The sequence below is a fragment of the Dendropsophus ebraccatus genome, chromosome 8 (assembly GCF_027789765.1).
Source record: "Dendropsophus ebraccatus isolate aDenEbr1 chromosome 8, aDenEbr1.pat, whole genome shotgun sequence".
Classification (NCBI taxonomy): Eukaryota; Metazoa; Chordata; class Amphibia; order Anura; family Hylidae; genus Dendropsophus; species Dendropsophus ebraccatus.
The window spans coordinates 101489592-101504575 of NC_091461.1; the positions used below are offsets into that span (position 1 = coordinate 101489592).

Here is a 14984-nt window from a genome sequence, read left to right on the forward strand (position 1 = left end):
GCAATCAACTTCCCACTTTATAGCATTAAAGGTGTATTTCGGCGAATTTAATTTTCTTTCAAATCAACTGGTTTCTGAAAGTTATATAGATTTGTAATTTACTTTTATTTCAAAATCTCAAGCCCTCCGGTACTTATCAGCTGCTATATGTCCTGCAGAAAGTGGTGTATTCTGACACAGTACTCTTTGCTGCCACCTTTGTCCATGTCAGGAACTGTCAAGAGCAACAGCAAATCCCTATAGAAAACCTGGACAGTTCCTGTCAGGGACAGAGGTGGTAGCAGAGAACACTGGGGGGAGATTTATCAAACATGGTGTAAAGTGAAACTGGCTCAGTTGCCCCTAGCAACCAATCAGATTCTGCCTTTCATTTTCTAAAGTGTCTGTGAGGAATGAAAGGTGGAATCTGATTGGTTGCTAGGGGCAACTGAGCCAGTTTCACTTTACACCATGTATGATAAGTCTCCCCCCTTGTGTCAGACTGGAAAGAATACACCACTTCCTGCAGGGCATACAGCAGTTGATAAGTACATCTTTAAATACAAGTAAATTACAAATGTATATAACTTTCTGAAACCAGATGATGTAAACAAATTTTTTTGACGGTGAGATAAAAGGGGTCATCCTAAATTTCAAAAGCAAATTCCTCTCCTAGTTTAGGTAAATTATGTGCACATGCTAGATGATGTTATTGTTGCCACCCATTGACCAAAATATGGCACTCAACACGGTTGCCACTCACAATGTGACAATGTCTCACTGCAAATCTGGCCATGAACAAGAAAAATGACCATGGCCAACCACCAATGGTGCCAACACCTATGCCAGTGTCCCCAACCTGTGGCTTCCCAGCTTCTGGGATACTACAATCCCGACACGCTGACTGCTGTACTTCTATAGCAGCCGGAGAGTCACAGGATAAGGAATACCGGATCTCAGTCTTCCTCCAGTTATTGATGGATTTATCATAAAAGAAATACAAGAACAATGGAATCCAGAATATTGATGAGCAATAAGCTCTTCCAACTATGGCCATCTGTGTCTACTAGTGATTGAGAATTGTGGGGGGTTTCAGCATAGAATATAATTCAGAAAGTATGTCAGGAATTCACAAACTTCTCAAAGTTCTGGTGGTCATTGAACTTCTAGGAGCAGCGTATAGGAATAACCATTTATTTGGCATTTTAAAGGAAATTCCTACATGTTCTTCCTAGCAAAAGCCTGAGAACGCCAGCAGAGGCCTGATAGTGTCAGCTAATATTCCTCCACGATTATCACAGGAACATACTATAGGTAGCCTGTAAAACCTCTAAATAATAATTCACTCACCGTAACTTCCTTTCCGGCTGCTCTTCTGCTTTTTAGAGGATTTCTTCCTAATATTCTGTACAGAGTTGTTGACTTCAGAACACTTTCCGGAGACTCTAGTGGTGAGCGGTGGAGAAGTCTTTAACGTTCTGCTCCATTTACCATCATGTTCCTCTAAGGTCTTCAATGTGTCCTTCCAAGAAACATTCCCATATTGTAATATTCTTCCTGGTAATTGTCTGCCGGTATGGATGCGATTCCTCCACCAGTGACGTAAAGTGACGATAAGGTCCCCTTGACCAAAACTGAGCATCTCCAGGGGATGAGCCCAGTTTAAAATCAGTTCCACGGCACCATAATCTGCTGTGGGACAGAGATTGCCTGGTACACAGGTCAGAGATGTGTTCAGTAGGGGATGGATGGAGCTGTGCAGCCTCGGAGCATAGAGCAGACTGTGTCCCTGCAGAGGGAGGAGGAGAGCAGGAGAAACACACATGTGGTTAATTCTAAGAAGTGTCTGCCCATAAGTCTTATCACTGTCCACATCATAAATGTCACCCAGTCATAGGTCCCAGAAGTGCCATGTGCTTCCTACATACAGAACCTTAGAACATGGCATCAAACAAGTCTGAGCTAGAATTAAACCATGTCCATTGTCTTTTGGTTTAGGTTATGAAGACCATGAAGATGAAGCAAAGCAAAGACAAAGCAAACAAACTGCAAAGACAGCACTGACGGAGGTTGTCTGCCAGGTCAGTAGATAGGGTGTGAATTCTATTATAGTTTTTCCTGCCTGCAACAAATTATAAATCCACAGACTATGAAATTTAGAATTGGCCATAATTTCATATAACAAATATACTGTAAGACTATGGATCCATAATCTGTCGTCTCTTATACAGAAGGCTCCACCCAATGGCAGATTGGCTACATGTTGGCAAAGTTTTCCAACTTTGGCTTATTTGTACAGTACTAAAGCTCTACAGCAGGGATGGGGAACCTTTGGCCCTCCAGCTGTTGCAAAACTACAATTCCCATCATGCCTGGGCAGCCGAAGCTAAAGCTTCGGCTGCCCAGGCATGATGGGAATTGTAGTTTTGCAACAGCTGGGGGGCCGAAGGTTCCCCATCCCTGCTCTAGAGAGTTATGGAGATGCACATAGAGAAGCACAGTGCTCATTTGCAGTTTACTTTCAACAATACAAAGTCCTCAATGGATTCTGTCCAACTTTTATTCTTATTTTTGACCTCATTTAAACCCGCACCTTGCAAATAAATGTGTCTGGCGGAGGAATTCACCAGAGGCCAAGTGGAGTATAACAACGTCTTCCTGCTGTCATGCCATCGGTATAAAATGATCAATGCCTTCTCGCTATGGAAGGTGAAGCCTTTGCGCATACTTTGTAGGTTTGTGTGCCGAGCTTATCTCCATAACTAACATCTCGACTCCGTAAAATCCATTAAAGCACAACAATAGCTCTATAAAGGTAAATGTCACTCCCTACACATGGTAGTGCTTACACACATCACAGCTTTATAGCCAAGGAAGTTCAATCCCACAAGTTGATTTACAGCTCTGGAGAAAGGTTGAGATAAAAATTCTGCTGTTCTACAACCACACACAAGACCGTCGGACTCTATAGACAACTTCATACACAGCGGAGTCTGATCTCCCATTGTAATGTCACAGACATGTTAGGGCAGAGCGATCACCCTGAACTCAGTGACTTCTCCTTCTCTTCTCTCACCACATCTGGTCAATGGTTACATGGCTGTAGGCTAAGGTCCCGCTGTAGGTAAGGTCATGTTGCCTTTCAGGCTGTCTATTGTAAGGTCCTGTAATCAGATTATACCATATTTCTCAGTCTGTAAGAGATGAAGAAATCCAACAAGCAAATCTGTATTTATCTAAGAGGCGGCTTATGGGAATGTGTATGGGGCCCTAAATATAGGAGGCCAATGCCAGGTTGGTCTCATCCCCATTTCTATAGACGCGCAGGGATTTCATCTCTATGGGAGCCAATGGGGTTAGAAAAAAAAGTGAAAAAGATACCTGCTGGATTGGAGCCCTAGGACATCATGGTGGATTAGGAGTGTGATCAGTGTCAGGAGGCAGCTGAAGCAGGCATTATTTATATCCTTGCTTCAGGTCCGCCATCCTCTAGGTAAGGAGATTGATATAATGCTCTTCAGGTATCTAGCACCCATATTCATAGCCTGACTAGAAGTTCCGGAAAATAAGATACACCCAAGACTAGATAGAAGAAAAGAGGATATAAGATGATATAAGTGTCACAGAGGAGGTCATCCCACCCTACCGATATTACCAATAGTGACATCCTTACTGACATGTGTGCCACGCTGCCCGGCTATGAGGGCCAAAAACTGGCAACAAAAGTAAGTTTAATGGTTCTTCTAATGTTAAAACAGGTTTTGTTACACCCTGAGCGGCATACAAAGCTACCGTTACTAATAGAAAGGGGACTGAGAGGAGCAAAAGTCCCCAAAACAGAAAACACTTGACTGACAGTAACCCACAAAGACAACACTATGGTACCAGCAATGTAACAGAACAATGGGAACTCTATGACAATACCCTGCGAATCAATTCAGGAACTTCAAAGAGACGTATTGATACTTTCATAAAAGACAAGAAGGGCAAATATTTACTGACATCTCAGTGGTGCTTTAATTCCTTGGCGATGTTTCTGACGGATAGGGTTAACGCCACATATCAGCTTTTTCAAGTGAGATTTCACTATCCACCCTCCAGGCTGAGCTCCGAATAGTTTCTGTCACAGTAAAAAACCTGCAGCTGTCTTAACCCTGTGCTGGGATGTACGCTGTAAAGTGTCAGCTCCTGGGCGCTCAGCTCTCGATTTCGCATTCGCCTTTAAATAGGTGCGAGATCCATCATGAAGGGTTTTCAGAGTTTCTTAGACGGTACAGTAAATAATGCAAAAGTGCAAATAATTTGTAAAAATTTGTATGTCGAAAAGCAGGTGTGGAGAGCCCCATCAGGAGCGTGGAGCTGTATGTATATGTATGTATGTCCCTGTATAGAAGTGTCTGTGTTACCTGCCCATTGCAGTTAATGTCCAGACAATAATGTGTGGTCTCCCCTCCTGTAGCCTGGCGGCTCACACTTGTCTCATGTCAGTCTGATTGCACTTACCTTGCTCGCCTGCCCTCTCTTGTAAGCAGACTGATGCTTCTCTGATCCACCCCATGGCATGCTCTGGGATAGAAAGCCTTGTGCTGATCCTATCCTACGCTGAGCTGTTAAGATATGCTCCCACCTCCCCGGGGGATCCCTCCCTATCCGCATGCATTCTGCATTGACTTCTCAGCATCTCTAGCAGCAGAGACTTTCTCCAATCTGTTTTACAGCAGCAGCACAAGAAGGAGCTTGAAATGTCTGAAATACTTGTGTGTTTTCCACATGAAATCTTTTCCTCTGTGACTTTCCATCCAGAGCGTTGTCTGATCAATCTTTGTCCTGTTTCTTTAAATCAATTAATAAAAATCAATTGATAATTTATATTTATAAACTTTAGAAATTTTTATTTTCCTTTTTTTTTAAGGCAAAGAAGCATTCCTCGAGATTTTTTAAACATAATTTTTAAGCATAACTCCCAACCATCCTGTATCCCTGGACTGCACCCGTATGTCCCGCTCCCCGATGCTGGCATCAGCACTGGGTGCTACCACCGCCTGGCGGCTCTACCTGTGGAGTGTGGCCCTTTAGCTGTGACCAATTCTGAATCGCTTACAGTAAAATGCAGCACTGAGTGTCATTGATAAAGGGAGAAGCCATTGGCCACAGGCAGCATTATTCCCCCAGCCACAAGAGGCCCCTCTTTTCCCCTGTTCTCCGGTGCTCACAGAGCTGGATAGGAGATGCCAGAGGGATGCAGAGCTAAGCTAAGGTGAGTATAGATTTTTTTTAGATTTTTTCTATTACACAAGGGGAATGACTAAATAGGAGGCTAACTAACAGGGGAAATGCCCACTTAGGGACTAGGGGGCTTGTAACCAGGAAGAATGCTTACATGTAGGGGGGCTTACTACATGGGGACTATCTAACAGGAGGAATGCCTAAAGGGAGAAGGGGGTCTTACAACCAGGGGGAAAGCCTACATGGTGGAGCTTTCCACCAGGGGAGATGCCTACATGGAGGGGCTTACTACGGAGAGAGATGCCTAACATGGGGGATGCTGTCTACTGGGGAGCGGGGGCTAACAGAGGGATTATTTACAGTGAGATGCCTACCTACATGAGTGGGGTAGAATAGCTACACGGGGGACATTACCTACTGGGAGGCCTACCTGTACAGGATGGCCTAACTTTTATATGGATAACTACTATATGGATGTATAGAGGGGCCTAATCACTATACAGATGCACAAAGGGGACTGACTACTATATGGGGACACATAAAGACCTACACACTAAATGGAGGCACATAGAAGGCCTAACTATTATATGGAGGCACAGAGCAGCAAGAAGGGGTTAATTTTCTAAATGGAGGCCATGAGGGGGCTTATCTATTATATAAGGGCACAGATGGGACCTTTCTATTATGTGAGGGCATAGAGGGGGGCCTAAGTACTATTAGATGGTCCAAACTGGGCCTAAATACTAGATGGGGACAGAAAGTGGGCACTGCTACTGTGTGAAGCAACAATTTTACCCACACTGAAAAACCTCCATTTTCTTCCACAGTTTCTCCTCTTTCCTTACTCTTTTTGGGCCTTTAAACAGCTCCATTAATACTGTAAAATAATGTAGAGAATCTCAGTAAAGAAGACACAAAAGGACTAAAATTATTATAGAATATTGACAATATAGTCACCAGGGCAGCAGATAAGGGGTAGAATTACCGTCACATTTGAAGGACTCATATTCACTGATGAAAGATTTGTATAAGTTTCGAAGGAACAAAGACTATAGTTTCTTAATCCTTGGCATGTGGCATCACTCTCCTCTAACTTGAGCAGGGCTTGGAAGCAATGTCATATTTTGTGACAAAAAGATGGAAAGTGCCAAAGGTATCCAATTGGAATTTTTATCGGAAAGCCCATTTTATATTCCTACACATAATGTATTCTGTTTTTAGGGCCGTATCTATCACCAGCACAATGGGATAACTCAGAAGCATGATAGGGACTTAGGACGCCCCCAGTTATGCTATTATATTTATGGGGTGGCTTGAGTCCCGCTGGTTTAGAACAAAACATTTTGTACTAAATCGTGTTAAATTGTTCGTCATTTGGAGGTACCTCTAAAGGACAGAATTCCTTGCTTGGACATATTAATCACACTGTTCGGGGACTATCCTTCACCCCATGTGCAAATAAAGTAGACTTTCTTGTTTATCTATTTATTACACATGAGAAAGGAAGGATCTAGGGATGGTCCGAACCTGGTTCGGACGGGGTTCGGACGAACCCGAACCCTGCGCAATGATTACCGCTGTCTGCCCGCTCCATGCAGCGGGCGGATCCAGCGGGAGGACCGCCTAGAAAACTGGGATACAGCCATAGCCATAGGCTGTATCCCAGTTTTCCAGGCGGTCCTCCCGCTGTATGCGCCCGCTGCACGGAGCGGGCAGACAGAGGGAATCCGATGCCGAGCGTTCGGGTTCAGCCAAACCCGAACCTCTGCGGGTTCGGACCATCCCTAGAAGGATCACCACCAGAACCAGTTAAAAACAGGTTGATTCAAGCTGTTTCCTGGAATATAAAAGTAGACACTATGAAAAATTGATTAAAAAGAAAAATCCAAAAAGTGAGTTTCATAGTCTTTTAAAAAAAATTAAAACAAAGGCAAAGATTTTGGCAACTTGTTTTATAGAAAAAAAAAAACAGGTTACCTAAAAAATGTAATTCAAGAGGCATATTCAAAGAACCTAGTGCTAAAGAACCTAGTGAGGAGTGTGTGGGAAATAAACCTAAGGAGATGTCTCTCATGATGTTCAAGTCTCTGTATATAGTACATTTTGTACTACAGACATATACCTGTATTAAATAAAGCCCCAACCCCATTCAACCCGCCAGATGTATAAAGAGGCACATACCTCTTAATAAATCCGGTGGACCTGTGCCTGCCACACAGCGGGCACAAAAATTGGCACCTGCCCTGTATGAGTACATCAGTCTTGATTAATGTTCCCTCTAGTGTTTAACTTTAGATAATTTGCCCCTATATACTTCTATTAGTCAGAACATAAGTAAGACTATACCTAAATCTGAATAGCTGCCTAGATCAAAACAGCGATTGCATGCGGTTAATTCCTCTCTTTGAATCAATAGAGAAGAAGGTTAAATGGAACACTCCACATATGGAATAGGAGCGGCGCCATTTGCATGGTGTGTACTGCTGCGTTCTTTTATGTCTGAGGAAGGGTCAGTCGGCATACAGGTCCGAAACATGTTGCATACCAAATAAACCAGTTGTTGGACACTATTGCGTCATTGCAATCTATACATATAGTCCTGTGACTATGACTGTGGAGGTCACTTGTGCCCAGAAAGCGTTATAAGATTATGTGCTGCCCGGATTAGTCCAAGCCAGTTCTGTGGATTCTGTTTTGCATCTTGGATGGATATTATAGATGCTCCACGCAGGAGCTGCTGTGACAGATTGATTTTCTCTACATAGAGTTGTGCCTATCGCTAAGCACAACGCCATAAGGTGAGTGCTTTCACGCTAGCACTGGTCTTTCCACTTTTTTTAAGGATGTTTGTGTGGCAGATTCTGTAGAGGAGAGCTATGGCCGGGAGAGGTCTTCATGATTCTACACTGCAGCCAATGTAAGTGAACAGGGTCATGTTGCAGCCTGCAAGTGGCTGCGGCCATGAGTTGTAACACAACCCCCTTCACATACATTAGCTGCGAGGTGACAAGGTTCAAGAAGAACAACACAGCAATGTTTGGCCCTGTGACCTGTAAGGTGACCAAAGTTGCTGTGTAGCCTTCGGGCCAACATTGCACTGTAAGTGAGCACCGTTCTGTTAGATTAGCGCTCGCTTATCGAGCCTTTATGCGGCTGGAGAATTGTGTGTGGGGGCTGCACAGACATGGTTAGCGATGTCTGTGCAGAACATGCTTTCACATAGAAAATAATAAAAATTTATCATTACCTATGCTTTCCCGGTGTCCTGCTGACTTTTCCCTGCATTGCCCGGTCACCGCAGCCTCCGCTGGCACTACCGGTTAGCAGGGAAAGTGGGGAAAAGGCAGCAGGACACCAGGGGAGCCTGGACAGGTAAGTATAATCTTTATTATTTTCTATATACTGTTCTCCTATTACACAAAGTGATGTGCAGCTGATGATCTTTAAACTTGCTGAGAGAAAAATGATCAGCGATCATCGGCTCTTCGGCTGATCGTTGTGTTTATTACACAGAGCCATCTGCCTGAATCAGCCTGATACGGCAGATAATTGTTCCGTGTAATAGGCCCTTAGACCAACGAGGTTACAGACCAGCACAGCAGGTAAGTGCAGCCAGCAATGCTCACCAGTCCCAGGGAAAGTAAACGGGAAGTCCAGATGGAGAAGGGGGGGGGGGGACCAATACCAGCAGGGAGTGGGGGAAATATAATAAAGATGCTTACTGGCCCCTGTGCCTGCGCTGCACCATATCACCAGACTCCCATACCCTACTTGATGTCATCTTTTCCTGGCTTCGGGGTACATCACAACTTGGCTAACACAGGAACAACAGGGGTCTTAGAGGTTGGACCCCTAACAGTCATAAAGTGTTGGCTTATCCCCGTAATCTGGGGGGCAACCCTTCACTATAGTTCTATGGAAACTGCCTGTAAGAAGATGGGATGCAATAATCATATAATGCAAGTGAGAACAGAAAGATAGAAATATATAGCAACCATAGATGAGACTTTTCACAAACCGCCCAAGCTTCTCACAGCTTGATAGTCGCCATCCTCCTAAGCCTGCCTAACCTGACCTGCTGACCTTGACTTCACTCCCTAACCCCATATATCATCATATACCAGCCTATAATGAGAATCCCACCCAGTAGCTGGAACTCCTTAATTCTGCATTCTCTCTACCTAAATAGATGTTTCTGAGATTAGTGATACATACACTTTAATAGACCCTGAAATTCAGGATTATTTCCCCGTGTGATGTGATAGTGATGTGGGGTAGAAGGGCTCAGGATTGTTGAATTAGGTTAGGGGTCGCTCAAAACTGATGGTTTGGTTCTTATTGGGGTCACCATCACGCAGAAGCATATACATATTTACATACATAGCAATTGCGTCATCATATGGGAGACCATAAAGAGTTTTCTTCACGGCCCCCAGTAGCAGACGCTATTGTATATTGATAAATGAGAGCTGTGGTCAGACACTAAGGGTCCTATTCCACGGGCCGATGGGGGGGCTGATCAATAATGTAAACGAGCGCCGATCTGCTAGATCGACGCTTGTTTACTGGGCCTATTACACGGCTCGATAATCGTTTAGTGAGGGCTGCAGGGACATCTTTACCGATGTCCTTGCAGCCCTTGATTAAACACCATACTTTACCTAAGCATGTTGCTGGTCTTCTCCTGCAGTCCTTCTTCCTCCCGGTCCCGCTCGCAGCAGCAGCTTCGGACAGTGATTGGCTGAGCGGTCTGTCAGCTAAGACAGGCCGCACCAAAGCTGCTGCTGCGCGCGGGACTGGGAGAAAGAAGGAGCGCAGGAGAAGACCAGCAATATGCTTAGGTAAAGTATGGTGCTTGTGAAATCGTCGGTCACCCGCCACGCGGTCGGTGCCTGATGATTTTAGGTTTGAACCTAAATAAATGATCAGCCGATGACACAATCACCGGCTGATCGTTGTCTCTATTCCACGGAGCGATAATCGTCTGAATCGTCCCAATTCGGCCGATTATCGCTCCGTGGAATAGGACTCTTAGGACCATGATGCTACCTTATGGCAGGATGCCGTATTCACACACCTACTAACCTTGCTGGATTACTAGGACAACAATGTAAGGAACTGCAATGGGGACCTCTCTGGCTCAGAGCTGCAGTTGGCATAGTTAGAGCCCCCCTTCCCCAGCTGTTACCTGAGGGTTGTAGTTTACACAGTTCTTACATTCTTACAATGTTTCTAATCATTTATATTGCCAGCAGATGATAATAGCTGAATATTAAGAATAAAAATGAATGTGGTTAATTCTTGCTTTCTTTTTACCATCCTCTATATATTACCCGCTGTTCCAGAATAACAAAGAAATAACACGTCCTCCGTTCTAGGCCTTGCAGGTCCCGCCACCTCCGGGAGCTTCTCATACTGCTGCCGTTCCATTCTCTGCTCCGGTGCACACACCAGCCTGCTGCTAGATTGGGGAGCGCAGTGCCCTGTTGGTAACCCTTTCTGTGCTGCAGCACAGGTAAGTTAGGTATATGCTGCAGCACAGAAAGGGTTATAGTGCAGGATGCAACATTTATGTATCATCTCTGCTGTATTCCGCTCAAGATCCTGCACTTTCATTGATTTTTTTTTTTTAATCGAATTTACGAAATTATCATATTAATCAAATTAAATTGATTAATTTGATAAATTGCCCAGCCCTAGATCCCAGTTACTTCTTCTTTTGCCATCTCAATCTAATAATAAAGCCAAATATGCCCTGCACTAGTACATAGCGTGTGTTTTGGCAGTGGATGTGGAAGTTCTGGCTAGTTGTAGTGGAGTTGTGTTTTTCTCCATGTGGTAGGGATTATTTTATTTTTTTCTTCCTCATTATTGATAGGTTGTACATACGTTTAATATGTAGGCTGTAAATGTGGCCTGGTAGCTGACTCTGGGTGTTGCTCTTCTTGCTGAGTGTGTTTTCTTTCTGTACAATGCCGATTAAGGATAAGATAAGCGTTAGATTCTCCCGTAAGGTGCAGTAAAATATAGCCCTAATAACATAGCTAATACCGCCAAATAGCTTTCTTGTCATGAGTTATGGTGCCAGTAAGCTCCTGAAAGGAGGGGATTACACGTTGGCTCCTGAACAATCCCTGGGGATGATCATGTGATTTCTGAGCTCTTTTTTTGGACACATAACTTTATTCCTCCAGTGCCTATAATTTTCATTTACAGATGTGACCCATACAAGTAAAAGCTCAGGAGGTAATGGGGGTCGCAGGCGGTCCCTATATCACACGTTTATTGCAGCACCTGGACAGATCTTAATATTGCCTGACAGCAAGAGCAATGGCTGCCAAGAGAAAGACCCACATAAAGTCCCACATAAAGAATATCCCGATGGATTAAAGTGTCCTCCAAGCAATGAACACACAGAGCTCCATGTATAAATCATCAGCAAGCAATGCATCTGGTCCCAGAGATCTCCACTGCTGGGTGACTCCTAGCCATGGCCTTCCCTTCTTGGGATAGAAAATGCTGGAGAGAATACAGTACACCAGGTGAAGGGGAGAAGGGAACACATATTATGTCCTTAACGGGAGAAGCAACAGGACTGGGGAACATCTCCTGCTTCCATTCCTCACTCTCTTGTAAGACAAAATTCTTGTAAAGATTCACATTCCAAAGCTGTGTGTGCGGAGACGGCGACACCAGAGTTATCTGTCATATTACGTAAGGACCCCACACATATAGAGCCAGCAATGATAAAGAAGAATGGTCATATACAGCACATGTGTCTGTCTATCTCTTATCTATCTCTAATCTATCTATCTATCTAGTATTATCTATCTATCTATCTATCTAGTATTATCTATCTATCTATCTCCTATCTATCTATCTATCTATCTATCTACTATCTATCTATCTATCTCCTATCTATCTATCTAGTATTATCTATCTATCTATCTATCTATCTATCTATCTATCTATCTATATCTATCTATCTATCTATCTATCTATCTATCTATCTATCTATCTATCTAGTATTATCTATCTGTCTATATCTATCTATCTATCTTCTATCTATCTATCTATCTATCTAGTATTATCTATCTATCTATCTATCTATCTATCTATCTATCTATCTATCTATCTATCTATCTATCTAGTATTATCTATCTATCTATCTATCTATATCCTATCTATCTATCTATCTATCTATCTATCTATCTATCTATCTAGCTAGCTATCTATCTCTATCTATCTCCTATCTATCTATCTATCTATCTATCTATCTATCTATCTATCTATCTATCTATCTATCTATCTTTCTATCTATCTATCTATTTATCTATCTATCAGGATTGTATCTTTGCAGAGCGGGATGCGCCCCTCGGCTCGTGCTGTGCAGCCGAGAAGGCGCTGATTTCTTGTATTGTTCTGTTTCTGTGTTTTGTTTTGCAGTGTCTGAACACTGGTTTATCTGCTCTCTTGGTTTGGTGGACACACCCGACTTCACCTGCAGAATTCTGTCTGGCCATGTCATGGTTAATCTATGTTTTGGTTCTGCTGTCACTGACACGTCTTCATGCCATGTTTTGTTCTCAGGTGTCTGTGCTTGGAGATCAGGGGAATGGTCCAATTGTGTTCTGGACCAGACCAGTGGCCTCCTATATAACTTACTGTGTTCTCATTGCTGGTTATTTACTTTGTTTCTGCCTGCTTGTGTCTTCTGTTATTTGCATCTCCTGATCTTTGCTTGTATCTCTGACCTCCCTTGCTTGCCGCCTGCCCCTGACCATATTGCTTGTACTTGACTACACCTATTGGATTCTGATTTTGTACTTTTGCTGCCCGATTGATGTGACCCGGACTGTTTACTATTCTTTATTGTGTTTGTTTGTCTGTCTTGTTCTGTGTGCACCTATACCAGTGCAGGGAACGTCATCGTGGTCGTCTACGGCCGCTTAGGGCCGTTTGAGGCAAGTAGGTAGGGACAGTTGGTGGGTTCAGCATCAGGGCTCACTGTCTTGTCTTGTCCCTGCCGTCCGGTGCCTGACACTATCTATCTCCTATCTATCTCGTGTTCATCTCTCTCTCTGTTTTCTATCTATGTATCTATCTCTATGTAGGGCCCATCTAGAGCATGAGGCCACCTTATCATTGGTGAGAGGGTTTACACTGTTTGCAAATGGTAACCAAGAGCCTCATTTTTTTTTGTTGGAATTTTTTTTTTTTGCAGTTGGGGGGCTATCTATCTATCTATCTATCTATCTTATATCTATCTATCATAATCTATGTATTATCTATCTATCTATCTCATGTTACAGTGTGAAAAGCGTTGTTTTCCTCAGAATTGCTGGGGAGACAGAGGGAGTTGCTCGGATGCTGCAGACTAAATTCTGATTTCTGCGGTAAAACAAGTCCGTCCAGTCACATGATACATAAATATTCACCTGACAACGTCCGGATGTTCCTGGATACTTAGCGGTGTTGCATCGTTGCAGGTATTTGTCCTGTCTGATTCTTCTATGTCAGGCACTTCAAACATTTGTGAGTCACTGAAGAACAATCTCAGAATATTGACCTTTACATGGAAAGGCGCTAAGCTTAGTAAATGGCTGCATGCATTAGTGGATGGGACAGATCTGACCATTCTAATGAAGGCTGCTTTGTTAAAAAATGTTGCTAAGCTGGTTACCAGTATAGGTTTCACGGTGATATTTCTGGAGTTTCATACCAGTAGCATCACTAGGTCCCAGCACTGAGGGCATAGACCCCCAGGTCTTCTCTCCCATTGGCACATGGTATGGCAATGCCACTTCCTTATACTGTTTATAATACATATTATGTATAATGCTTCCAGTATATTGCCGCTTCATGGATTTTACATTTATTTAACTACTTTTAGGTTATGTGTGATTCTTAGAGTATGTGAATGATTTTCCTTTGTAACAGAGAATATAGATGTCTCAATATGATACCAAATGCAAATTGCGTAAAGAATACTGCTCTGTAGTATTATTAGTATTAAAAAAAAATCTGCCTCCGTACATGAAGATGGGTGTAATGGGTATAACACTAGAGGCACAGTAATATAGAAATATTGTAGTGTATTGTATGATATTACAAGTGTTTGTATTGTAAGTGGTTGCATGTTCAAGTGGAAATAAAAAAAAGTTTAAAAAATATATATAAAATTTAACAAAAAATATAAAAACTATTAAAAGTTCAAAATACCTACTTATCCCATATACTTTACAAAAAAATGGAACAGTAAAAAAGTAAATAACCCTAAATGGGAAAAATGAGCATCTTGACCAAAAATAGATTGATAAAAAGAGATAAAAAAGTTAATATGTACCGTAAAATTCTACCAATAAAAGTAACAGCTCGTCCACAAAAAGAAAAATCTCTCCCACAGCTCTATCGGTGGAAACACAAGAAAGTAATGTCAGATGACACAAGGGGAGTTTCTTTTCTAAAAAGTATTTTACTTTGAAGAATAAGCAAAATATAACAAACACTACATAAATTTAATACCTGTGTCAGTTTTCCCTGCCATTCCATCCCACACCTAATAAAAAAAAATCATAATAACATTATAATAATAAAAAAAAAACATAATAAAAATTGTAAAAGAAAAATTGACTTCAGCAATATGGGGTTACATTTTCCTGCTTCCTTCCTTACAACTTCTCCTTTCTCTTATTCTGTTTATAAATCTTTTTATGTTTTTTTTTAACATGGTCTCGCCTATCTGCATTTCAAGCCGACTTGGATTAGTAGACATGTGG

The 14984-nt window shown here is 42.5% G+C and overlaps 1 protein-coding gene across 2 annotated transcripts in view; it reads right to left on the reverse strand.

Annotated features, from left to right (window-relative positions):
- The window catches only part of ARTN (artemin), a 34141-nt gene extending 29613 nt beyond the window's left edge, over window positions 1-4528 (reverse strand). The window contains exons 1-2 of one of the 2 annotated variants that reach the window (XM_069981272.1): window positions 4483-4528; window positions 1330-1768 (exon numbers count right to left, since the gene is read on the reverse strand). In XM_069981272.1, the coding sequence (XP_069837373.1) occupies window positions 1330-1621 (292 nt within the window). In that variant the 5' untranslated portion in view covers window positions 1622-1768; window positions 4483-4528. Of the gene's footprint in view, window positions 1-1329; window positions 1769-4385; window positions 4459-4482 lie in introns of those variants that run through there. The other variant, XM_069981274.1, reaches the window with a different exon arrangement.
- Between the last annotated feature and the right edge of the window lie 10456 nt (window positions 4529-14984).